A 25,980-nucleotide genomic window follows, 5' to 3' on the forward strand; every position below is an offset into this window, starting at 1 on the left:
ATAAGGAAGGAAAAGGGAAGGGTATCAGTTTTAAGCCAAGTAAAGAGGAGAAGAAGATTGCCTTAGAAAAAGAAATGGAAAGACAAAGGCAAATTCAGAGTATTCTAAGATTAAGGCTAGGAGACCCACCTGGTCTTGGGAAGGGTGAACAAAAAAACCTTACAGTTATGAAACCATCGAGCAAATCTATGCACTTGGAGAGATGCATGATTTTATGAAAGTCCTAAAGAAAAGTTATGAGATAGAAAATTCAAACTTCAACCAACTGGATTTTCCTATCAACCACATGACATTCATTTAAGCTCAGTATGAACTAATAGACAAATTCGAAGACAAAGAAGAGTTCAAGAAGCTGAAAATGAGGTTTTATGTTGTACTTGGAAATAAAGAAGAAGAGATTTGGTCACTAGTAAAGATTTTCAAGGTGTTGGGTATAACTAAGGATCAACTATTCGAAGGGTTATTGCAGAACTTTCATTTTCATGTAGTTCGTGCCAATAATGTAGCTTGTGATTTTTCTGTAGCTGATTTTCCTTTGATGAATCTTAATGATCTCATCTGTATGGAAAAAATCTTAAGTGGGGTTGACGCTTCGAAACTCCAAGTTACAAACAAAGAAGATTTTTTGCTCGGGTTTGCACATATCAAGCTCTTTATTGACAATTATTATGATTGTCTTGCCTTACCGGATGTGGAGTTAGCTTTGGCTATGGGAAAACAAATCACTATGACACAATCTTTATTGAAAGGTGTAGGAAGCTCGAAGAAGTCTGATGATGGGGGGAATATGTGTTAAACCATTGTGAATAGTGTTTGTGGGGAAGAATAAAAACAACAAGAATACCAATTTTTTATTCAAAGTTGAAGATGTTGAAAGATACAGTAACTCTCAGTATATGAATCTACTTGTTTATATTAATAATTTCAAGAGGAATAATGAAGGAGACAAAGCTGATATTCGAAGAACAATTTTTGGTACATGGAGATTAGAAGAGTTCTTCATCAGGCTACGAAGATGCTAATAACCTAGGACTTGACACTGCTCACAAATGGGGAGAATGTTGGGGTCGAATTTTGTTGTGAGGTGTCGAAGGGTTTTGAGTCTGTCTTAGTGTCAAATTCTATATTTCAGCTTATGTTGTATGTATTTCATAACGGCACATTTGTATGTTGAAGCTTAGAGTTTTAGCCTTTATGTATTTTTCATTTTTTTTGTTAGCTTCTGAATTCCTATAAATAGGGATAGGTTCTGGAGTTGGAGTAACTTTTGAGCATTCTTGTGTTCTTACTCTATTCGTTCTCTGTAACCTTCAGAAGTGTTATTGATCCATCCAGATCTTATTTACTCCTTGTGTTCATGTTTCAATTCATACTCTGATTTCATTTCCATTACTTGATTCATGCAAACTACACTTGCCACGCCGTGGAGGTTCACAGATGCGTGTTTTCCCTAACCTGGCTGCCACATCGTGGTCATTCCATCACCACGTCGTCGCCTAGACAAAATCCTAAAAAATTAATTGATGAAATTAAATTTAGATGAACGATATCAGAAAACTGGTGTTACAACTCTCCCCCACTTGAATTAGATTTCCTCCTTGAAATCCATTGCTATAAATAACTCAAGATAATGCTTCCTCATCTCATCTTCAAGTTCCCAAGTCCATTCAGAACCTTTCTGGTTCTACCATTGCACCTTCACCAAACCCACATACTTTTTGTGCAAGGTCTTCGTCTTCCTGTCAATAATCGCAATAAGTCTCTCCATAAAATTCAAGCACTCATCGACCTGGATATCATCCAAAGGAACCATTGTGCATCATCAGCTAAACACTTTCGTAGTAGATAGACATAAAATGTGATGTGAATCTGGCTAAGCTCGGTGGGTAAATCTAATCGGTGTGCAACCTTGCCCACTCGGGCAATAAATCTGAATGGATCAATAAACCTATAGCCTAACTTGCTCCGCTTCCAAAACCAGATGTCGCCTTTCTAAGGTGACACCTTTAGAAGCACAAGATCTCCCACCTGAAACTCAAGGTTAGAGCGGCGTCGGTCATCGTAACTCTTCTGCCTGCTTTGTGCGGTACACAACCTATCCCACACTTGCTGAATCAACTCAGTAGTCTTGAGCACCACTTCGATGCTCCCCATCACTCACTGACCGACCTCACCCCACGAAATCGAAGTCCAACATCTCATTTTTAGTTAATTATATGTACTTTTTTATAAATTCTGTAGAGGATGCACTAGAGTTTTTTCTACATCTGATAGAACAAGTTGAACGAATTCATTCCGGTAACCCTATTTTGGACCCTTATAGAAGCTTCAAATTTGGTATTGAAGAGTGACTACAATGTCCTTCTGGAAAAGATGCTTACAACAAAAGCCATAACTACATTCTTTCCTTCAATATTCTACTTGACAAAGCTACTAGAAAAGTGAGTTCTTTTCTACTTTTTTCTATAAATTATTAAAAAATCATTATACTTTATTTTCTTTTTTCCAATCAAACCATATTTTGTAAAACTGGTAAAAATAAAGTTTTGGAAGTCATAATTAAATTTTTTTTATTTGTTATTAATTAATATTTTAGAGGAACTGTAAGAGTTTCAGAAATTGAAGGCGCGGAAAGAGACAAAGGGGGAGCAACTGTACGTTAGATAGTTTGAGGTTTTTTTTCCTTATTATTATCTTTTTTTTAATTCTTTTCAACCTTTTTCTCATTAACACATTGTGTTCTTTAGGTCTTTAGAAGAAATTGTGTGCCCAAGGTTGCCACTAACTGATTTCTTGAATAGCTTTTCTTCACCGGAAGATATTCAAGGTTTCTTTGGTACTGCATTAAATACTAGGACAATAGCAATCAAGTAAGTTTATTATTATTATTATTATTATTATTATTATTATTATATATTAAAGTTATGAAAGATTTTAACAGTAAAGTGGCATCTTTTTTGTCAATTTTAGTCCTCCAACTTACAACATTGACCCTTCATCTTTATGCTTTTGTTTACAAACAACCCTTTCACTTTGGTTTGAATTTTTCATAACCCTCACCTTTTATTATATATTATTAGTATTTAGTCTTTTGGCAGAAATGGTCCCTCATCATTATTATTATTATTGTTAGACAAAATTACACGATTGGTCCCTGTGGTTTACCAGATTTAACATTCTCTTTTTGGTTTTAAATTAATGTTTTATTTATTAGAAAATACTCACCCAATATCATAAACTCACCCACCATCTGCCATCACCACCACCACCACCGCCGCCAAAATTACATAAATGGTCCATATGGTTTACCCATGGTGACAAATTCAGTCTCTACTACCTGAAAAGACCAAATTACCCTCACATTAACGGACAAAAAGCAACGGTATATATTTTTCAGATTGGTTTTCTGACCGCTGCCATATATGGCAATAAAGTTCAATTTGTGAGACCATTTCTTTATTTTCCTCATTTATTGCAAGCAATAATGATTTAGATTTCTTTACTTATGTAATTAGATGACATTGTTTATCTTCATCTACTAGATTATCTCAATGCAATTCAACATGTTATTTTACTTTACAAAGCAGTACCTTTCGACGCCGGCAACGCCGATGAATCTTTTCTAGTTATTATTATGATTATTATTATTATCAATATATATATATATATATATATATATATATATATATATTGCATTTAATTTTTGTTTTTTTCCCAATAGACTATAGGTGTGAGTTCATTCCCTTATTATATGGCGCTCCTTATGAGGAAATTTGTAATAAATGTTGGTTCGGTACCTAAAAAGATTGGTATAAATTTAGATAAGGTAAATTACACGAATGGTCCCTATGGTTTGGTGTAGTCTACACGTTTGGTCCCTAAAACCTTTTTTTAACTCGGGGGATCCCTATTTCATTTTTCCGTTGCACGTTTGGTCCCTAGAAGACTTAAAAAGACTTTATTGACCCTGTATATTTATTTTCTAATTAATTAATGTTTTTTAAATTATTTATTGGTTAAAGAAATTATTTAATAAGATAGGTGGTTAACACCCTAAACCCCCCACCCCATTCTTGTCCTCGCCATCGCCCTTCCAGTTGTCATCTCTGATGAGACCTCTGGCAACCAGCCACCCTTGTTCTTCAACAAATCCCAAATATGAAAACCAAACCTAAACATTTAAATCAAAATCCACAACCAAATAATATTAAGAACATGCAAAAGACCAATCTGGGTTCTTAGATTCGAGGAATCAAAATCCATTCATCCCAAAAATGAATAATTTCTTCTACATATCATGAACAATTTCTTCTTCATATCATCTTTTCCCAAAACATTCTCCACAACTTTTTTTTTTCAACGATGCATTTGGGTTCTTCGATTCATACAAGCAAACAACATCAATACCCGATTCATGGATCCTATACCCTACTATGGCATACGACATAACTCAAAACAACCACAATAAGCCCTAAATTCAACTGATTACCGCCTATTAGCCTCCTGAATTTCAGAAGAAGGATACGAATCAGATGAAGGAGATGAGTCTGGGTATATGAACAGTCCGAGATTTGATGAAGGAGACTAAGAGCGGTAGGGAGGAGAAGGATGAGTATGCCAGTTTTCTTTTACAGAGGCATGATTTAGACGATCTTCTACTCTCGACTGAGGAGAGGGCATCGAGAAGAGGTGGTGACAAAGGAATGGTTCTGATCGATTTTATTTCAATGGTAGTCCAAATTCCAAACAATGGAGAAATCAGAGGATAAACTAAAAGGATTGAAGGGATAAGGAAGTGGGTCATGGATGGTTGTCGAAGTGAAGGTGGTATCACCGGTGATGTTGGTCCACCGCCATCTTCTTAGAGACCTTCATTTTCGCCTTTGTCTGCTAGAGTGAAACCCCATTTGCTTGTTCGGAGAAGATGAAGTCGTGATGTTCAACGGTACAGGTGAAGGAAGCTAAGGTTGGGACCACATTATTTATGAAACATTTTTTCAATAAATAAATAACAAATAAACAATAAAAAAGAAAAAAAGAAATTTAAAAGGGTAATATAGTCTTTTTATCTTGGACAGGGACTAGGCGCGCAACAAAAATATAAAATAGGAACCGTCCGAGTTAAAAAAAAAAAGTTGTTAGGGACCAAACACGTAAATTACCCTAAACCATAGGGGCCATCTGTGTAATTTACCCATTTAGATATATGTACATACTTGAGTAAATTAAAAAAATGGTATTGGTCCTTGTGCTTTCTGATTAATATAAATCAGAAACCATATGGAGCATTTTTATAATTTAATCTATATACTTTTTCTCTCTTGAATTCTTTTTAGATAATTAATTTGAATTTGTTTGTTGCAGATGTTTACATAGATGTTGATGACATGACCGATATTAGTCACATTTAAAGCAAAGGTCTACAACTAGGCGAAGAATTCTTACCCGAAGATGGTATGTTAATATGTCATACTTTCACATATGAATTTAATTTTTTTACTCATAATAACAACGTACTTACATGTTGCTATTTATGTGTAAGGAAATGTAAGTATGTTTTTGTTACAGAATTACATATTGCTATTATTGGTAAAAGATATATTAACGTGTTCTAAACAGGATTAGAAAAAGTGCATAGTTGAGGCTTATAGAAAGTGTTTTTTAACTGTTATTCAAGCCAATGTCAACAACGCAGGTGGGTTTCCTCTATTTTACTTTAAATATACAAAAGATTTCATAAAAAAATAAATACATTAATCATTTTACTAGTATTTATATTTTATTCAAATATAATACTTATAAGAGAAAATGACAAATCTAATAAAAATATATTAAATTTAAACAAAAAAAGAATTTAGTTTTTTTTTTCGAAAATAGCAACAATCTCAAAGTTCATATTACGAAATTGTTGTTGGCACTTGCAAAACACCTAAAATGATATCGTTTCAGAAAAAATATATATAAAAACAAAATTTTTCATATTGACCTGAGATATTAGTGTTTGACCTACAATAATTCCTAAATGATTTCGTTACGAAAAAATATTTAAAAAAAAAACGCAAGTTAACTTAAAATCATGTACAATGGATTATCATATAGGTCATATTTTTACGAAACTGAGATTTTTGTCAAAAATATATTTTATTGAAGTTTTCTATGGTATAAATCTTAATTGATTGTTTTTATAACAAAATATAGAACTAAATAGCTAAAAAAAGTTAGGTTTTTTTTGGAACGGTAGAAATATATTAGGTTTTAGGTTAAAAGATATTTTACCAAAAACATTGTGTAAAAACAAAGAAGTATATTTTTGTTATCCAGCCTAAGACTTCCTTTTTATACCATTTTTGTAAAATCTATTTCAAACTTATATTTCATTTTAGCAATAGAAAATTGTTAATTGTGCTAAAATAGTTTTTGGAAACTTATACCACGAAAGAAAACTTTAAACTTAATATTTTATTTTAACAACTATATGTAAGACTCATGTATTATATGGGTTTATTTAAAAAAATATATATAAATTTATAAGAAAACTAAGAAAAATATTGAATTATTAAAATTAAAGTGTTTTTTCTCTTTTAAATTTAAGCAAACAATTTAGATAAGGACAAAATTACATAAATGATCATTGTGGTTGACAAACTAGACCAACTTTAGTCCTTATTATGACTTGTTTGCATAGATGGTCCTTATGGTTTCAAAATGTTGCAAAGATGGTCCTTTTAACTAACGGTGTTAACTTTTTCAGTTAAGTCCTTTGTGAAATGACACATATGTCATTCTTGTCATAGGGACCGTTTATGTAATTTGTTCATGCCACAGAGACCATTTATGTAATTTTGTCTATTATTTATTATCTTCTTATTTTATTTTATTTATATTTTTTAATTAAAATTTTTTTTGGCGTTTTGTTCAAATATATTATTTAATTTTTCTTAATATTTTTTTCGCTTATATTTGTTGATATTTTTGTTTAAATAAATATCTTAAATTTTTTGACGTTTTATTCGAGTACATTTATTAATGTTTTTTTATGTTTTATTCAAATAATTTTTTTGACGTTTTGTTCGAATACATTTTTAATGTTTTTTTTAACTTTTTGTTTTGTTTATAGGGAAATTGAGTAATTTAACCATTTTATTATTGTATTTTATAAAAAAAAAAAAATAACCATTTTTTTAAATAACCACTTAGTCAACAATTCATACATTATGGGCTGTATTTTAAACGTGTCAAAGTTGGCTCGGTATTGTGGTCCCTTAGTCCAAGACATCAATTTCGTACTATGTTTTGGACTTCTCCGTTCCAAGCTATTTCATTTTCGAAAAATTTCTTCTATCTGTGAAGAGCTCCAACATTTATGGATATGTGTCAATTGTTTGTATTGTAATTATATGTTCAAAATAAATTTGAAGTGTTTTTGTATGATTGTATGTGATTATTTGGAAATATTTCGTTTTCCTTCAATTCCGGTGGTTAACTATGATTAATTAGAATTAATTACATATAATTATAAAAAATCGAAGCAAAACGAATTATTTCCAATTCGTACTACTATAAAAAAAGATAATTTCAATTAATCAAAATTAAGCTCCGAAACCAAATATAAACGAATTATTTCCAATTAATCACATATAATCATACAAAAAACACTTTAACTTTATTTTGAACATATAATCATACAAAAAATTGACACATACGTAATGAGGGTTTTTGATAGGGGGACCACAATATGGGGTCAGATCTAACTCGTTTAATATGAATTCCAGATTAAATTGTTATTTTTTTTAAAAAAAAAAAGTGGTTATTTAAAAAAAAATCAATACAAAAATGGTTAGATTACTTAATTGCCCTATAAAAAAACAAAATATAAAAAATATATTAAAAATGTTAAAAATGTATTCAAGCAATTAAATTTATTCAAACAAAACATAAAAAAAATTGATACATGTACTCGAATAAAGCGTCAAAAAATTTTAAGAAATTTATTTGAACAAAAAAATAAAAAATAAATAAAAAGATATAAGCGAAAAAAAAATAAATAATTAGAAAAAACATCAAAAAAATTAATTCAAAAAAAATATAAATAAATAAAATATAAAGATACTAAATAATAGACAAAATTACATAAATGGTCCCCGTGACTTTAACAAATTACATAAATGGTCCCTATGGCAAGAAGGGTAAATGTGTAATTTCACAAAAGACTTAACTAGAAAATTGAACACTGTTAGCCTAAAGGACCATCTTTGCAACATTTAGAAACCATAAAGACCATCTATTCAAACAATTTGTCATAAGAACTAAAGTTGGTCTATTATGTTAACCGCAAGGACCATTTATGTAATTTTGTCTTAGATAAATAAACAAATGAAACTATTGAAACTTTAATTTAAAATTTTGAAATTAGAAAGAAGTCAATTAATGAAATTGATATGCATTTATTATTACATTTAACATTATGTGAAATTTTATAAAATGAAAAAAATCATAAAATAACTTGTTGATTTTTTTTTTTTTAATAATCATAAAATGACATATGTCAAATAAATGAGAGTATGACATGTGGTAAAAAAGATCTCTATTTATTAGATTAAGATATATATATATATATATATATATATATATATATATATATATATATATATATATATATATTTTCTGCTATTAAATAAGTTTGTGAAAACTTATACCAAAAAAAAAAGTTCAAAAAATTATTTTAGTGACAAAACAATGATAATTTTCAAAAGGAATATGAATAATTTATTTTGTAGGTTAAATGGTAATTCACAATAACCTAAAAAAAAGATTGAAACAACAATGTTTTATCTCACAGAATGTTCTGGAAAAGTCCATTTATGAAAACATCTTCATATTTAGAAAAAAATCAAACATTTTTATGCTATAAAAAAATTGAAATAACATTGTTTTATTTCATAGAATGACTGGAAATGTTTTTTTTTATGAAAACGGCTTTATATTTAGAAAAAAAAAATCAAATATTTTTATTAGACTTGTCATTTTCTTTAGTGAGGGTCAACAATCATTATTTACATTCTAATTTCAAATTAAACACAAACTTAAGAAAGGTCAATAATTATATTCCTTGAAAAGACAATATATATATATATATATATATATATATATATATATATATATATATATATATATATATATATATAATAATAATAATAATAATAATAATAATAATAATTTTCTTAATACAAATTTTATTTGTTTTAAAACATCTCTAAAAGCTTCTTCAACCACATAACACAAAAATAATGATTGTTTAACAACAAAACAGTGATTCTACTCCAACCAATCTTTAAAATAATGTTTTTATAGGCCTTTATATTTAGCCTTCATATCAGGTGTTAAAAGAAATACAACACAAAAATGATGTTAAATTTGATGGTTGAGTGGAGGATTTTTGACCTCCAAGACACAATCATACTATACTTATAAAAGATACATTTTTCCTAGCATCTCATGCATTTGAAACTCTCACTCCTCTTTTTCCTAGCACCTCATGCATTTGAAACTCTCACACCTCTTCAACTTCAAAATAATTAATCAATAATGATTATTGATTTGAAACTTCCATGTTTTTTCATATTTTCCAATGACTTTTCAAATGTATTTTAATAATGATTATTAATTACTTATACATCAAGCATATTATATAAGTTGTTACATGTGATTTATGAATCTTTGTTTCTCTCTTTAGTTCTTGGTTTCCTAAGCATCTCACTTTGAGTGAAATTCTTTCTGCATCTTCTTAGTTTATAATGTCACCAACTTGAAACATTTCAGTTTTAACAACATTGCACTACACTTCTCCAATCACTCATGCAAGAAGAATGTTGATTACATCGTGTTTTATGTGGTAAAGGCAAAATATAATTTGTTGTGCTATGGATTTAAAAAAAAATGGTGGTTTCATATTGTATATATTTAATTGTAGTGGATGTCTAATATTAGGATTTGGTTCGTAATATTCTTTTTCTATGTTAATATCTTTTTTTTATGTTATATGAAGATTATTGTACACTGTGGGTTGTTTTGTGATAACTTTATGTTTGTATTATATTATAGTTTCCTTTTATGGGTGGTTGTAATTATACTTTATATTCGTAGTTGTATTTTAGTTTGTGTTTATGGTGTTTACGGGCAAGAAAAATATAAGAATGATCGATACTTTGATTGTAGGCGTTTTTTTGTTGTATGCATCATATCCACGTTAAACATAGATGAACATTTAACCTTATGGCTTATGTTATGATAGAGTAAAAAAATTATATTTGTTTTATTTAGGTACCTTTATCTTTGTGTTGAAAAAATCTTGCTACTCAAGTTTTATCTTTGCTCCACTCATATAGAAGAAATTCTAAGATGTTTACCTTTTTTTTAATATTGGAATGTGATTGTCCTTACTATTTTTTCCCTTTGGTGTATGAAACAAATGAACACAAGTAAGATTTAAAATAATTAGCATTATTAATAGTTTTATTTATAAATAAGTTAAATTTTCATCCAGTTGTAGTATGTGAAATATTTTCAACCAAATATTTAATTTCCTTAACAATTAAATACCAATAGATGTTTATAATTCTCATTTTATTAACAAATATTGTTTTTTCTATGATTACTAACTAAAATTGTTATAAACACTCTCTTAAAGTTTTATCTTTGTTCCACTTATATAAAACAAATTCTTAGATGTTTTCCTTTTTTTTAATATTGGAATGCGATTTTCCTTTCTATTTTTGCCCTTTATTGTACGACACGATTGAAGACAAGTAAGACTTAAAATAATTAGCATCATTGGTAACTTTATTTATAAATAACTTAAAATTCCATCCAGTTGTAGTATTTGAAGTATTTTCAATCAAATGCTTAATTTCATTAACAATTAAACAGCAATAGATGTTTATAGTTCTCATTTTATTAACAAATATTGTTTTTATATGATTAGTAAATTAAAATTGTTATAACTATTCTCATAAAACAACATGATAACAATAGTAGCTTAAACAGCGTAAAATTAGAAAAAATATATATATAGATTATGATACATTGGAAAAATGATTAATGTTTGAAATTAATCATAAACGAAATAAAAAAAATGTTTAAATAAATTGTTTTCTAATCAACAACGTCAATAGCTAAAAATATATCAAATAAAAAACTACATTTAACTAACTAAATTCACACACAACATATAAATGGATTCCATTTAGATGATATGATCCTAAAATACACCTATCTAAATTGATTGACCATAAGTAGATGCTATTATAATGATTTGGATTTAATATATATATATATATATATATATATATATATATATATATATATACACACACACACATTAGAGTATATTTAAAGTAATTATAATATTTTATAACATCTTAGAGCAATATTCATTTGAAACCACATCTTTTAATTAACACCACTCAAAATTTTTCTTAATAATGACTTAAACACTCAAAAATTTTATAACATATATATTATGTTTAATATGCATTTAATGAAAACATTACAATAAAAATGTGAATCTTTTGTATAGACAGACATATAAATAACATACAATTGACAATGAAAACAATCATAAAACCTTTTGTGTTGGTTAGAAAACGTTTTTGTGTTGGTTAGAAGTATTTTGACTATTTTTGGAATTATTTTATTATGATAGAGCTTTTACCTTATATGTTTGTTATATATATATATATATATATATATATATATATATATATATATATATATATATATATATATATATATATATATATATATATATATATATATTGTAGTTTTCTTTTATTACAATTGTTGTATGTTGTGGTTAAATCGTTAATGTAAATTATATTGTATACATGTTGTGATCATATATTATATATGTTGTTTCAAAAAATAATTAATTAAATTTATGTATATTCTATATTTTTAAGGGTGTATGGGTCAATTTGGTATTGTTATAGGCCAAAACCAAACCATAATCATTGCAATTGGTTAATGAATTTTGATAACCAATATGTATTGGTTAACATTTCAGTCCATTAATGGTGTTCAGTTATCGATTAATATCGGTTAACGACAACAGTTCAAAATGAAATGCAAATAAAAAATACATTACTATAAAATTTGAGAAAGAAAAAAAAATATTTGCTATAAAAAATACATTACTATAAAATGTGAGAAACAAAAAATAATTGCTATAAAAGTGAAAAATTAGAAAATAGATTGCTAAAAATAAAAGTGGTAAATTAATGATGATTAACTAATACCAAATTATATAAGTAAATCTAATTCAAAATTAAGTACTTGATAACCATGACATGATTACTCTTCAAATTCTCAGTTTCCAATATAATTACATATTATATACATTAGAATATATATATATATATATATATATATATATATATATATATATATATATATATATATATATATATATATATATATATGTATATGTATTCGGTTAATAAATATTAGAAATCACACTATCTTTTAGTAATGGTTCAATTATAATGGTTCAATTATATTGGTTGATTTGGTTTTGGTGTGGTTTTTCAGTTAATATGTTCACCCTCAATGTTTTCTATATAAGTCTTTTGAAATTCAAATCGTTAATCTTATCATGTTATACTAATCTTGTGCAACGCGTGGGTATACGCCTACTATGCTTATAAATGAAGCATTTTTCCTTTCACCACATTCATTTGAAACTCTTATGTATTTTTCCTTTCACCACATTCATTTAAAACTCCCATTAATTTTTAATTTCTTTCTAATAATGATTATATATTGGTTAATAAGGTTAAATAAATATCAAACCTAAAGTGAAATATTATATAAACTAAATTTTATTATTAAAATAATATATATTTTCTTCTACTTATAAAGTTATGTTTTTAACTTTTAACATATTATACTTTATTTATTAGGTCTAATATGTCGTTGTATGATAACCATTATCATTTTAAAGCTACAACTTTTGAACAATTTGTATAAAATACATAAAATTTTAATTTAAATATAACGTTACAAGATCAACTTAAATATAAATTTTAGTTTAACTTTAACAACCGAAAGAATATTTTATAAATATTTAAAAGTGATAAATTGTAGTGTCTTTCTAATAAAAATTATAAGGTGGTTAATAAAGTTAAATAAGTATCAAACCTAAAGTGTAATCATAAATAAACTAAATTTCAATATTAAAATAATATTTTACTTCTACTTATAAAGGTATATCTTTAACCGTAACATATTATACTAATTTTATTAGATTTAATATGTTGTTGTATGTAAACCATTATCAGTTTAAAGCTACAATTTTTGAAAAGTTTGGACAAAATACTTAAATTGTTAATTTAAATATAACATTACAGGGTGAACTTCAATATAAATTTCAGTTCCACTTAAAAAATTCAAAAAGTATTTTGTGAATAGTTAAAAATGATAAATTTTAGTGGTAAATGAAAAAACTAAATTGTAATATTAATTTAACTAAAAATTTTTCTAAATTTTTTTTATAATCGTTAAAAGTTTTCAAATAAATAGCTTAAAATAACTTACAATAATAATAGTTAAAAATAACTTTATATAAATGATTATATTGTTACATTTAAAATAAAATAAAAATGTTTGAGGTTTTTAATAATTACAATGATAGAAATTAAAACGTTAAGCAAATAAATTAAAAAAAATAATTAAAAATTACAACTATATATAACATTAAACCGTATATTATATTTAATATTATTCATGAGTAACCCGCGGACAGGGATCGATCAAAAGATTGAGATTATGCAGTTTTAATAGATCTATATATATTATCATTTAATTTAAAATAATCAATATATTATATCAACTTAGTATATGAATTATTATATCAAATTTAATACCAACATTATTGTTATATTTTAAAAAACATATATTTGTAAAGATTTCAGATATATAGATACTTCTGCGCAACGCGCGGGCATTCGCCTAGTAATTGTGATAAATGGAGGATGGTTGGAATTGCTCTAATAGAATAATCAATCAACATTAAATGATATTTTTATTTTCTTTTCAAAACACCATTAGTCATATTGATGACACTGTCATGCTTCCACAACCCAACATCGAATCCGATGACAAAACCAACCATAATCCTAGTTTTCTTTCCTAGAAAGAAAATGACAAACGCGTCCTTATCCTTCTTCAATCATCACTTTCAAAGAATCTATGGAGTACTCGGTCTCAAACCTTATGTTATTCGTTGCTTAAACTTTAAAAATGTACTTTCTCAGTTTCTAAATATGGTAATCAATTCAAATCCCGTTGTGATTAACTTTATGCGATTGGTCACTTTATAAATGATCTAGACAAATCTAATTGATTACTATGCGGCCTTAGCCACGTGTTGGAAACTTTCTCAACAATCCATCGTGCAATCAAACCTAGACTATATTTTTGTGACCTCTCAGAGGTCGAAGGTCATGAGCTCTTCCTCAAGTCCATACAAAGATCTACGGTTCCATAAGTAACCATCCCTACAAGCCAAAACCGAACATCGAATCCCTAATCAACTCGTAATGATTGTGATCGATCATCCTCGGGTCATGACAGTTTCTCATGAGATCGTGTCAGGGTCACCGACCACTCTATTGCTAGCTATATCGCAAGGATAGACATTATGCCATGTAATTTCTCGTTCTTAGTTTGTTTGCATCTCGTACTCACTCCATCAATCCCAATATTGCTAAGGCCATACGGAATGGTCACGCGTTGTTTGGGATGCCACATAGATATTTCACCATTCCACACCCAACCTACCAGGGTATGGAAATGGTGTTCACCGGTGGGCTGGTGGTGAAGGAGGCAAAAAGAAAGAAAGAGAAAGAGGGAAATTGTGAGGGGCCAGATTCACTACCAATCAGATGCAACGTCTTTTTCGTCCTCCAATTCACGTCAAACACAGCCCACCGGCTTTGGGGGCGGTGTTCACGCGTGAGAGAGACTGTCACCTCAGCCCAAAACGCGTGAAATGCCTCCCATACCGGGTAGCCTAACGTTTTCCATTCCAACTCAATGTCATGTTACCAATTATACGAAGATACTAGGTCACGACACGTATGCCACCTTCCATTACCAATGATACCATTGTTTATGACTTAATAACCGATATAGAAATGCCAACTTCCATTTTTTTCCTCGACTAAGGGTATCATACTCAAGAAATTACTTTTTCTTTATGGAAGAATTTATGTGTCTAACATTTCTTTGGCCAATCTTTCTATTCCATTCTTTTGAATTATAGTCTAAAGATAGTAGTAAGGTAACATATTCACTAGTTCTCCACCTTAATTACAATTCCATTTTTTCTTTCTCGTTCATGTAGTAAATAATAACGCTTCCAATTTCATAGTTTTAGGAGTTATAAATCCAATAATTGAACATAAAGATAACTTAATCTCATTTTCATTGTAACATGTGATAATTCTATTTTTTACCCTCCAACTCCCCTTCTCCTATTTCTCAAAGCGTTTCTTGCACTACCACTACGTTGACTTCTTTTCGTTTACAACAGTGACCCAGACTTATGTCACATCTATACCATAATCCTTTTTACATAAGTTAATTTGGATTTTTGGATTCATTTGGTTTTTTTATTAATCAGTATATATGACGAAATTTCAATCTATCACTAGAATGATATATATAAAAAAAAAAAATCATAGAATTACATGTTTTTATTAAATTATATGACTTGCAAACGGATTGCATATATTTTGACTTGAAACCATACCAGTTAAAGAAGGCCCAAAATTGTAGCTTCACTGAACTTTGAAGGACTGATGTTTGAGAATCGAAATCGCTTAAAAATAAAAAAACGCCGTTGCCGGGGATCGAACCCGGGTCACCCGCGTGACAGGCGGGAATACTTACCACTATACTACAACGACTTTTGCTAATATCTGAATATTTTTATTTATAAACTAGAACATTAAATTATAACTTCAGGAAATTCTAATCATGTTTTGCCGGTTGGTTTGATTATATCCACAGCTTTGGTGTGACGCATTGTATTGAATACAAGCTGATTGCAAAGATAAATTGACTTGACTTGTAATGAACATTAACAATTTTGACTGTATTAATTTCCATTAATAAGATTTATTGTTTTGATTTTGTTTGTTGGAATTATGATTCCTTAGAGAGGTAATGTGGAGCCATGATAGTTCTGCTTTATAAGGTATGATAGAATTTATCTGGGCGGACAGATTTAGTGTTCCGAGGTGGCACATACAATCACTTATTTCGTCATAGAGTGTAAAATTCTATAAACCCGTCACAAAATCCTTTGGAAAACCATCACAAATCCATTGAAAATCCGTCTCTAAGTCCGATAAATGTAAATTCAGTGTAAATCTGTCGGTGAAACCCATTAGTGATGGATTTTATGATGGAACGTCGTCTCACCCATGCGGTACTACACTAACACATATGGAATCGGCATGGTTGTCCCGAATGGCTACTCTCAAAGCTATAATTTTTTGTTTCAAAAATTAATCCTATAAAATTATATTCAACTTTCAAAATTTTCACCATAAATTTATAAATTCTCTCTCAATTTTCAAAATTTATACTCTACAATTGTCAAATGGATTCATCATCAAGTTGAGAGTAATCATTATTAATTTGAGACGTTGCATATTCATCTAATACATTTAAGCGTCACACTCATGTTTTATCAAAGAACCGTCAACCTACGCGTTTTCTATTTTCTGATATTTCAAGTTCAAGTAGTCTAACAAATACAATAATCTATAGAAGAAAATTGTAAAGTTGCACATGATCGTCTCAAACAAGATTACTTTGCTGAGAATTTCGTATATTGTGTTGCAATGTTCAGAAGAAGATTTCAAAGGCAAGCGGTCTTTTACTCCATTATAGAAGAACACATTTGCCACACGTCCACTAGTATATGAGTCGGTTTCTAAGACGTATGATAGTACTTAAAGATGTTTGAAAGAACTTCACGTCAAAGCCTAGAACTGTTTTGTGATAGTATTATTCATATATAAACCATAATATTTGTGTAAACCATCTGAAAACGGCATTGATTATATACACTCTTCTCGGCTAAATTACCAAATAGAATGGCTAGGTCAATACATGATAAGTGATCGCAAGTACCCTACGATTATGCTTGATGTGGTAGCATCGCAAGATTTATGGTTTTGACATGCATTTTTTGGTGTCGTCGCTTCCAAAAATGACATCAACATCCTCAATCAATCCCCATTACTAACGATGTATTAAATGGAACAACAACTAAGTGTCCATTTCATGTTAATTGAGTACAATTCAAGCATGTGTTTTTGTCTTGTCAATTTGATACGTCAAAATCATACTACTTTTATGAAAACATTGGCCTATCCAAACGACGATAAACAAAAAAGTTTCAAGGTATGACGTGTAGTGAGCTTTTGGTGTCCTCAAAAGTCGTTGAGTACAGTTCGAAACCCTACACTACCCATAGATCCTAAAAAAAATATAAAAATAAGAGTAAATTACGTGATTGGTCCCTAAGGTTTTTAGTAATTTGCGTGTTTGGTCTTTAACTTTTTTAACTCGGACAATCCTTTAAACTTTATTTTATTGCATATATGGTCCCTACTAAACATAGAAAGAGAATTTTACCCTTATAGATTTTAGTTCCAAATTTTGTTATTTAGAAAAATCATTTAATTAAAAAAACATATGGATCCCACACCACTCCTTTACTTTCCTCTCTCCGTCTTGTCCATTCTAATAATTGATCGAATGCCTCCTCTATCATCACCGCCTCCCTCCCCCTCCCCCCCCCCCCCTCACTTCAATGTCGACTTTGAATATCTACCATGCATCTTCACTGTTGAGTTGTATCTCCTTTCTCTCCTTTTACATCGCACACCTACTTCATCACTGAAGGAACGTAACCGACCCCAACATTACCCATTTATGCCTTAAATATCGTTGCAAGACTGTGACTAACGCCAACGATCACGCTAAGCCGATTATTATATGCCCCATCGTCAACATTCTTTCTTTCTCTCTCTCTCTCTCTCATCGTCAACACTCTATCTCTCCTCTATCTTTGCGCTATGGTCCTTCGTTGTGTGACAACATGTTGGCAGGCTTAGCGGTATCTAGCGTCGCTTGGTGTTCATGCTGATTATCCTCAATGTTTCTGGCATAGTAATGTTGTTGCTATCGCTCCCTTCTCTCCCCAGTCTGTTTGTGTGGGGGTGGCGACTTTTCCCCTATCTTGGATCTTGGTGGTGATTATTGTTGTGTACCGCCTTCTTGGAATGTGCACGGTAGCCCAAGCAACGATCGCCTGTTGTTCCTTTTCCCGTGGGTTGAGGGCGGTCGCTATTGTCGAGCCGTTGGTTTGTACTGAATTTTACTGTACCATGTATTGTTGATGGGATGGCTTGGAGCTGGAAAAGGGTTGTCCACCCAAGGATCATATCGTCGTCGAACATGTGTTTTACTACTGAGAATTCGATTATCCTTGTTACCTTTTCCTTCCCATCATGGTTGAGTATTGTCAATGGGAGGCTTATAGTCCCAAGCGGCCACAACTTGTGTCTTGTAAAGCCGATGAATAGGGCTCGGGTCGGTGGTTTTGGATTCTTTTTCCAAGATGTCAGGAGTCGTTCGAAACAGTGTTCGTAGAGGACATCGATGTTGTTGCCACCGTCGACCAAGGCTCGCCAGATTCAATATTGTTGGATGTAGGCGAAGATTATGATTAGGTATGTGGGGACCCATTCGGGTGCTCGGGGGTCTCTCGGTGAGAAAATTATGCTCATAGTATCGTTAGGTAGGGCAACGATGCTATTTTTTGCCGATCGGTTCTTGGCTCTGTTTTGGGGCTTCGCGATTGTGAATATATCTTCCTTTTTGAGTGGTTGGTTATTCACTTCTTTCCGGGTTTGCCCGTCTTTTTGTTCGACTTTGAATTTTGATCGTAGGGTTTTCGTGATCTCCGTGAGGTCTCCATTCAATTTCTTGCCCACTACTTCTCTTTTTAGGATTGTGCATTCCCCAGTTTCATGGGTTTTGCTCTTGTGTTATTTGAAATACTTCCCTTTTTCTTTTTCCACCCGTTGAGGGTTTTTTTCCACAGTATGTACTTCCGCCCTATGGCTCCTGGGCTTGTCCTTGACGAATTGGCGGAACCTGCGGGATGAATGTCTTGAATGTCTATTATTCTTGTTGTGAGTTCCATCGTGGCGCTCCTTGTGACTATGGCGGGAGTGGGAGTCAACTGATTCTTGTTTGAGGTATGCGTTCGCTACAACTTTTAGATGGCTTCTTTGCGCTCTTCTCCCTCGATTTTCCTGAGGTATTTTTCGACCCTATACTTTAGTTTGTCCCTATATTTTGGCATTGTTCCTTGCATTTCCTCAACAGGAGCCTAGGAGTAACCCCTGGGCGAAAGTGCCTGTGACTTGAAACTCCTCATGATCATGGATGCTCATAGTTGCGAGGGTAAATCGGTCGTAGTATGCTCGGATGGACTCTCCCTCTTTTTGTTTTCATGCCATAATGTAGTTGGAATCTCCTTTGATTTTCTTTAGTTGCATAAAATTGTTGAGGAAAAGATACCTCAATTGTTCAAAGCTGGAGATACTTCCTGGACGCATTGCCTTGAACCATTTGCTAGCATTACTTGAGAGCATGACCGGGAAGTAGTGCAGGTAAACCTCTTGTCCATCCGTAGTGATGTCATTATCCATTCGTAGGTGTCTATGTGCTCATCAGGATCTGTCATGTCGTCATACTTTGGAATGTTTGGGATCATGGTGGAATGTTGTGTTTCGTACTATAAGAGCCCTTGGCAGAATGCCAAGCTGAAGCTCGTGGCCAAGATATCCATGTGTAGGTAGGTGAATGCTCCGTCGCCCATCACCTGCTATACATGTTATGGGCTTTTGTACCGTTAGTCATACCTATATTGTTACCCGTGGTTGTATATGGTTACTTGTGGTATGTATGGTGCCTGCATGGAGTATATGTACATCGGCTCGTTTGGTTATGAACTTGACTCCATTGGCCCCATAGTGTGTGAGCTCATCTCCTGCACTGGTATGCCTTGATTGTTGTGACTTTGTGACTGTGTTGTTTGGGAATACGCACCTTGGTAGTGGTATGAGTATTGGTTGAACGTTGGTTGTTGTTCGAATAGCAGGATGTGTGACATGCTGGCCATCGAGGAAGACTAATGACCTGTGGATGGCAGTTGTATAGTGGGTAGAATGGTAGCAGGGAAGCAAGTGTTGGTCCCCACCTATCGTAGTGGTGGCGGAGGTCGATTTTATGTTGGTTGTGATTGGTTGGTTGGCGCTCTTTGAGGCGCTATGGTGTGTGTCGTGGCCGAGTGTTCCGTTGCGATGGGCGGTGGTCGCTATAAACTGGTAATGAACTCCAATGCGGACCCAGCTGTCGGTGTTGTCGGTGTTTGTGTGAGCGGTTTCCCTTCCAGTGTCGACGGACCACCCCCGTCGAGGGAATGCATTGGTCTAACTGGGTTGGTGTCACCACCGTCCGACCATATGGGTCCTTTGTTGGTCATCTCCGGTGACAAACCATCTCTTATTGGCTCAACCATATAAGGTTTGGTAAGTACCTTTCAACAGATGACCAAAGTTTGAATCTTGGAGTTTTAAACAAATTGCACACCGTGTAGGTATTAACCCCCTTTTATATCATCTGTTATACCCATCAAATACCACATATGTGGTGGGTACCACATCAACACCGCATTCCCCTACCACTAACATGAGTTACTACCACTAACACACCATTACACCTCATTTTTTTTATTTAAATTTAATTCAAAAATATAATAAAATCATTTTTAATACTAGTTTCCATTAAATTAAAAGACCAAATTACTTTAACTTAAAACTACATTAATTGAAATAAAAAAATAACAATAAAAATAAAAACGACATTACTTAAAATAAAAAAAATAAAAAAAAAATAAAAAAAATAAACTAAAACCAACCATAAATATAATAAACTACCTCGTACGCCTACGTCGGGCTCGAACCGACTCTTTCATCGCGAGGAAAAGTTCCAAGTCTTCGCCCTCGATGTCGTTTGCTTTCATTTTCAAGATTTCCATATCGGTTTTTGTTTGGATCGTCGCTTGTACCCCTTGAAATGATGTTTGTGCTTCAATCATTTTTTGCTCCATCCGAGTCATCACCTCGACCTTCGTTTCTTGAAGTTGCACATATCGATCAAATTCATCGCCAAAAATATCCATAACACTAGAACTCGAATATGTTGAAGCTGCTTTTTTTTGATTTATTTCTTCCAACGTGCCGAAGAAGAGGTTGCTCGTTTTCAGGATCTAACAGATCATCATTGATGTCGATGTGTGTTCGGCCGTCTGATTGTTGGGAAGTTCCATCGGGGTTTCTCGAACGCTTTGAACCGAAAGATTGTGAAGTTCCTTCTGTTTGCTCTTTCCATTTTGGAGCGTCTTTCAATTTTAGCCACGATTTCATATACAGAAAAGCTTTGCGTGTTGGAGTTGTTTTTTCAAATTGCTCCATGGACGCCTTGAAAACACCAAAATCGTTCGAGCCGCTTTTGCGTATGTTTAGGAGGTTGTTGTAGATTCCTCCAAACTTGGTGCAGTTTAGTCGAATATCTCGCCATTTCGACATAATTTGATCGGTATTTCGAGTTTCACATTCCATTAACTCGTAGAAAATGGCTCGGACTTTCTCCCAAAAACTTCTGTAAGGTTGACTATATCCTACAATTGGATCTTGGGAAGCCAACACCCATACATATGCTAACTTTTCTTCTTCGTTTTTTGTCCATGGAACCCTTTCTTGGATGGTAGTGGGTCGGGCCGGGTTTTTTTTTTCCTTTTTTCTTTTTTGGTTGAGGTGGTGGTGAAGGTTGCGTTTCTGCAACAAAATCCGGCGAAAGTGTTGGTTGTGAAATTGGTTGTTGTTGTGACGCTTGTTGTCGGAGTTGTTGTAGTTGTTGGAATTGTTGAAATTGTTGGTATTGTTGTTGTTGGAAAGACGAAAAATGTTGATATTTTTGTTGGAAAAGTGGTGTTTGTTGGATAAGGGAACCGGTTTGAATCAAATTGACAAAACTACCTTGAGGTAACTCCATAATCGGGAATTGGCGGGAGGTTGTATCTAACGCAAATGCGTTATCAGGTTTGTGATTTCTGTAGTTTGGAAGGGTATTTTGGTTGGGATCCATGGTTTTTGGGTGAAGATATAGTGTGTAGTTTGTGTATAGAGAAAAAAAAGAATGGTGTAAAAATTAAGGAGTAAAAGTGTTGGTTAATTTTTTTTAAACAAAGTAGCCGGTGAACGGCTATAGAAATTGGTCAAAATGGGCTTCGATTTCATTGGACGTTTGAATCCGTTATGGCCAACACGAAAGACCACGAGAACGGTTGACCACGAAACAACGAGATGGTGTGCACGACTGTTGTTCGTGGCCAGCTCAACCACGAGCTTGGTCGTTGTATGTATACCACATGGCCTTACGTAACTTAGAGAAAACATGAAAAATTACATTTCCCAAAAGATGCTATGATTTTGCCAAATACTTGATTTGATGTCATTTTTATTTCCAAAATCGTTTGCGTGAAAATATGGGAGAGTTTCATGAACATGTTTCAAAAAACAACAAAAATGTAGTTTTATATAATGAGCACCATTCATTGCCAATTTTGCAAATAGCATGATTTTGTTTAACAATATACCGACATAAATGATAATTCCACTAAAAGTATCAAAAGCATTTTCAAATCGTATGAACACTCCTATTTTATACTAGATTATTTATCAAGTTCAACACACGAATCTAGATTTTCTTGAAAACGATAAAGGATAGTTTACTACAAAACGCCAAACATGAGAGTTGAAAAAGTCAGAGAGAATATTTTTCTTGCTAGAATTCAACGAAGGGTAATTTCGTAATTTCCCTAGTCATAGATGAAGGTTCTCCGCCGTGTTCCTCCGTCGTAATCAAATATAATTCAATGCAATCAAACACCACACACAGTTGACTTCAGATTCAACGGCAAATGGGATCTTCAAAAGATCCCAACTTTCTCCTTTAATCAACGACACAAAAATCCCAAAAACAACTCCCTTTGCTTCTTTTTCTTCATCACTTGATTCACTTTAATCGATTTTCAGGCACCCATCGCCGATGGGTTGTGTGTACAGCTCAGAGTCCGGCAGCAGTCGAACAAACCTACCGACAGGGTCGTCTTCTTCTTCATCTGGAACTCCATCAATATCAAAATTGCAGCTCAGTCCAGATCTAACATCTTATCAAGATGCTTGCCGATCAGATCCAGATCTCCAGTCGTTGGATTCGTCGCTTCAATACCGAACAAGTCGGGTCATAAATTCTCTGGCCACCGGCGTCGAGGTCCGTTCACTTTCCCTTGACTCCCTTCGTGAAGTCACCGGAAGTCTTCTCGATATGAATCAGGAAGTAGTCAACATCCTAATTGAATCAAAAGAAGACATTTGGAATAACGAGGAATTGTTTTCCTTAGTTAAAGATTTCTTCGATCTTAGTATCCTAACTCTAGATTTCTGCACATCGCTAGAGGATTGCTTGAAAAATGCTCGATATAGCTTATCATTTCTCCAGATTGCGATCAATCAGTTCGATGGAGATAATGATTACTTAAAAACCCTAGAACAGTTCAAAAAATTCGAAGCGTTAGAAGGTCCATTCTCCGAAGAATTTTTCGAACTGTTTCAATCTGTATACAAACAGCAACTCTCAATGCTGAAAAAACTACAAATCCAAAAAGGTAAAGTAGACAAGAAGCTGAAATCAGCAAAAACATGGAGGAAATTGACCAATATGATATTCGTCATCACTTTCAGCACTGTGATAATCTGCTCTGTGGTGGCTGCCGCCGTCGCTGCACCAGCTGTGCTGACAGCATTGGCGGCTGCAGCGGCGGTGCCGCTAGGGTCAATGGGGAAGTGGGTTAATTCGTTATGGAAGAAATACGAGACAGAATTGAAAGGGCAAAGGGAGATGATTCGTTCAATGCGAATGGGGAATTCGATTGTGATCAAAGATCTTGATAATATCAAAGCTTTAGTGGATAAATTAGGGATTGAGATGCAGGGTTTGGTGCAAAACGCCCAATTTGCAATCAAGGAAGATGAAGAAGAAGCGGTGGCTCTGGCGGTTGATGAAATGAAGAAAACAGTGAATGATTTTGCAAAAACGATCGATGAATTGAGTGATCATTCGGATAAATGTTGCAGAGATGTAAGGAGAGCAAGATTAGTGATTGTTCAGAAGATCACGAAGCACCCTAGTGGCTCAATTTAGCTTATGTTGCTTTGGTATTCACTAAAAGGAACATTCTGTTGTTAAAAAAATTGTTCATATCCATTGAAAAGATTTTGACATGCTTTTATTTGATAGGTTTTTGTAAGAGCCATGATGGCTTTGAGGTTGTTATTTTCCTAATAATTTTATGGATAGGAAAGAGGGTCATCATAACCCCATCATTTTTTTTTTGCAGTATTTAAACTCTTTAAACTTTCAAAATACAGGTTAAATAAGGGAATATCCCAAAATAAAGGGGTCATCCGGTTTCTTGGTTGAGCTGACATCCATATAACATTTTGGTTAACTGAAAGTGGTCTACGTGGTGCTGACATGTGTCCAAATGGATTAGTATATTAAAAGTTTTTTTTTAATTAAATTTTCTCTATATCCCAAGATACTACACATGAAGCTTGATTTACGGTTCTCTCTATTTCACATACATACACACACAACAAAGTAATGAATCAAGAAAACCTTGATGTTAGTAACATCTGAAACTGGTCGATACACAATTGGTCGATACGCACCTTCTCTAACCCCTGTTTTGACTTTAAACTTTGACGATCAAGATGCATACCTGTTAAGAATCGTGTTCTTTAAGTACTGTTACGATGCAATTCCAGATTCCATCTATGAACCCTACGATAAAACAATTTTTCAAATCTGAAAATAGTTTCATCAAAGTGTTGGTAGTAAAATTCAAATTGATATTTGAGAACAAGAACCTTACCTAAACAAATTGATTAGACTTTTTCGTTACATATTCGATCAATTAACCCCCTCTCTAAGCCACTCACTGTATCACTCTACTCTTGATACCACAAAACCCATTCGATCAATCCACATCCTCTCTAAGCCACGGCCGCCTCCTTAAAAGTTGCTTGTACAGAAAACTCCTTTTTCCCTACTCGGCTAATCTTGTACAGGAAACCCATCACCTATTTGAAACTCCTTCCCCACACGCTAATATTTGTGCCTCGTAAAACTCCGACTACAGATGGAATCAAACCCACTAGCTCGGATCCAAATTTCTCAGCAAAACGCTATTAGAAAATTCCATCCAGGCATCCGAGCCACATGTTGCGTTCACATCAATGTCCTTGTGGCGACAGTCATGAGCCTCGATCCACCAAAAATTAACGGTTAAATATAAGATTGATGATTGTTTGCGAAAATTTAAGATTTATGTCGTTGGATTGCATGTTTTGGGCAGAAGAAATAAAAGATATCTAGGTTGGTACATGAAAGCATGGTGTATTTTTCAAACCCTAAAAATGGTGGATGACATCCTAAAAATAATTTAATATAAAAAAGCCACATGAGCTAATTCTCAAATTCTAGTTATTTAAAAAAGAAAAAAAAATCCACATCGGTTAGGGGTAACCAGAAACAAATGTGGTGGTTTCTTTTTTCAACAAGTAAAATGAAAGTTTAATGACTCACAATGTAATATATATATATATATATATATATATATATATATATATATATATATATATATATATATATATATATATATATATATATATATATATATATATATATATATATATATATATATATATT

General features: G+C 32.3%; 1 protein-coding gene, 1 long non-coding RNA gene and 1 other non-coding gene across 3 annotated transcripts; 1 reads left to right on the forward strand and 2 right to left on the reverse strand.

Annotated features, from left to right (window-relative positions):
- Nucleotides 1–15,893: 15,893 nt before the first annotated feature.
- TRNAD-GUC (transfer RNA aspartic acid (anticodon GUC)) lies at nt 15,894–15,965 on the reverse strand. The gene has a single exon. It is a non-coding gene; the product is annotated as a tRNA-Asp (tRNA).
- Nucleotides 15,966–22,881: 6,916 nt separating this feature from the next.
- On the forward strand, nt 22,882–24,609 carry LOC111894524 (UPF0496 protein At4g34320). Its single transcript, XM_023890603.2, has one exon. The coding sequence runs from the start codon at nt 23,257–23,259 to the stop codon at nt 24,409–24,411; it is 1,155 nt and encodes a 384-aa protein (XP_023746371.1). The 5' UTR covers nt 22,882–23,256; the 3' UTR covers nt 24,412–24,609.
- A 156-nt stretch (nt 24,610–24,765) lies between these two features.
- Nucleotides 24,766–25,728, reverse strand: LOC128133344 (uncharacterized). Its single transcript, XR_008231992.1, has 2 exons — nt 25,145–25,728; nt 24,766–25,053 (listed from the first exon to the last, which is right to left on the reverse strand). It is a non-coding gene; the product is annotated as an uncharacterized LOC128133344 (long non-coding RNA).
- Between the last annotated feature and the right edge of the window lie 252 nt (nt 25,729–25,980).

The sequence above is a fragment of the Lactuca sativa genome, chromosome 4, assembly GCF_002870075.4.
Source record: "Lactuca sativa cultivar Salinas chromosome 4, Lsat_Salinas_v11, whole genome shotgun sequence".
NCBI classification, from domain to species: Eukaryota; Viridiplantae; Streptophyta; class Magnoliopsida; order Asterales; family Asteraceae; genus Lactuca; species Lactuca sativa.

Bases quoted from the DNA above. Each gene is read 5' to 3' on its own strand.
- LOC111894524 (XM_023890603.2), top strand. From the start codon at position 23,257: ATGGGTTGTGTGTACAGCTCAGAGTCCGGCAGCAGTCGAACAAACCTA.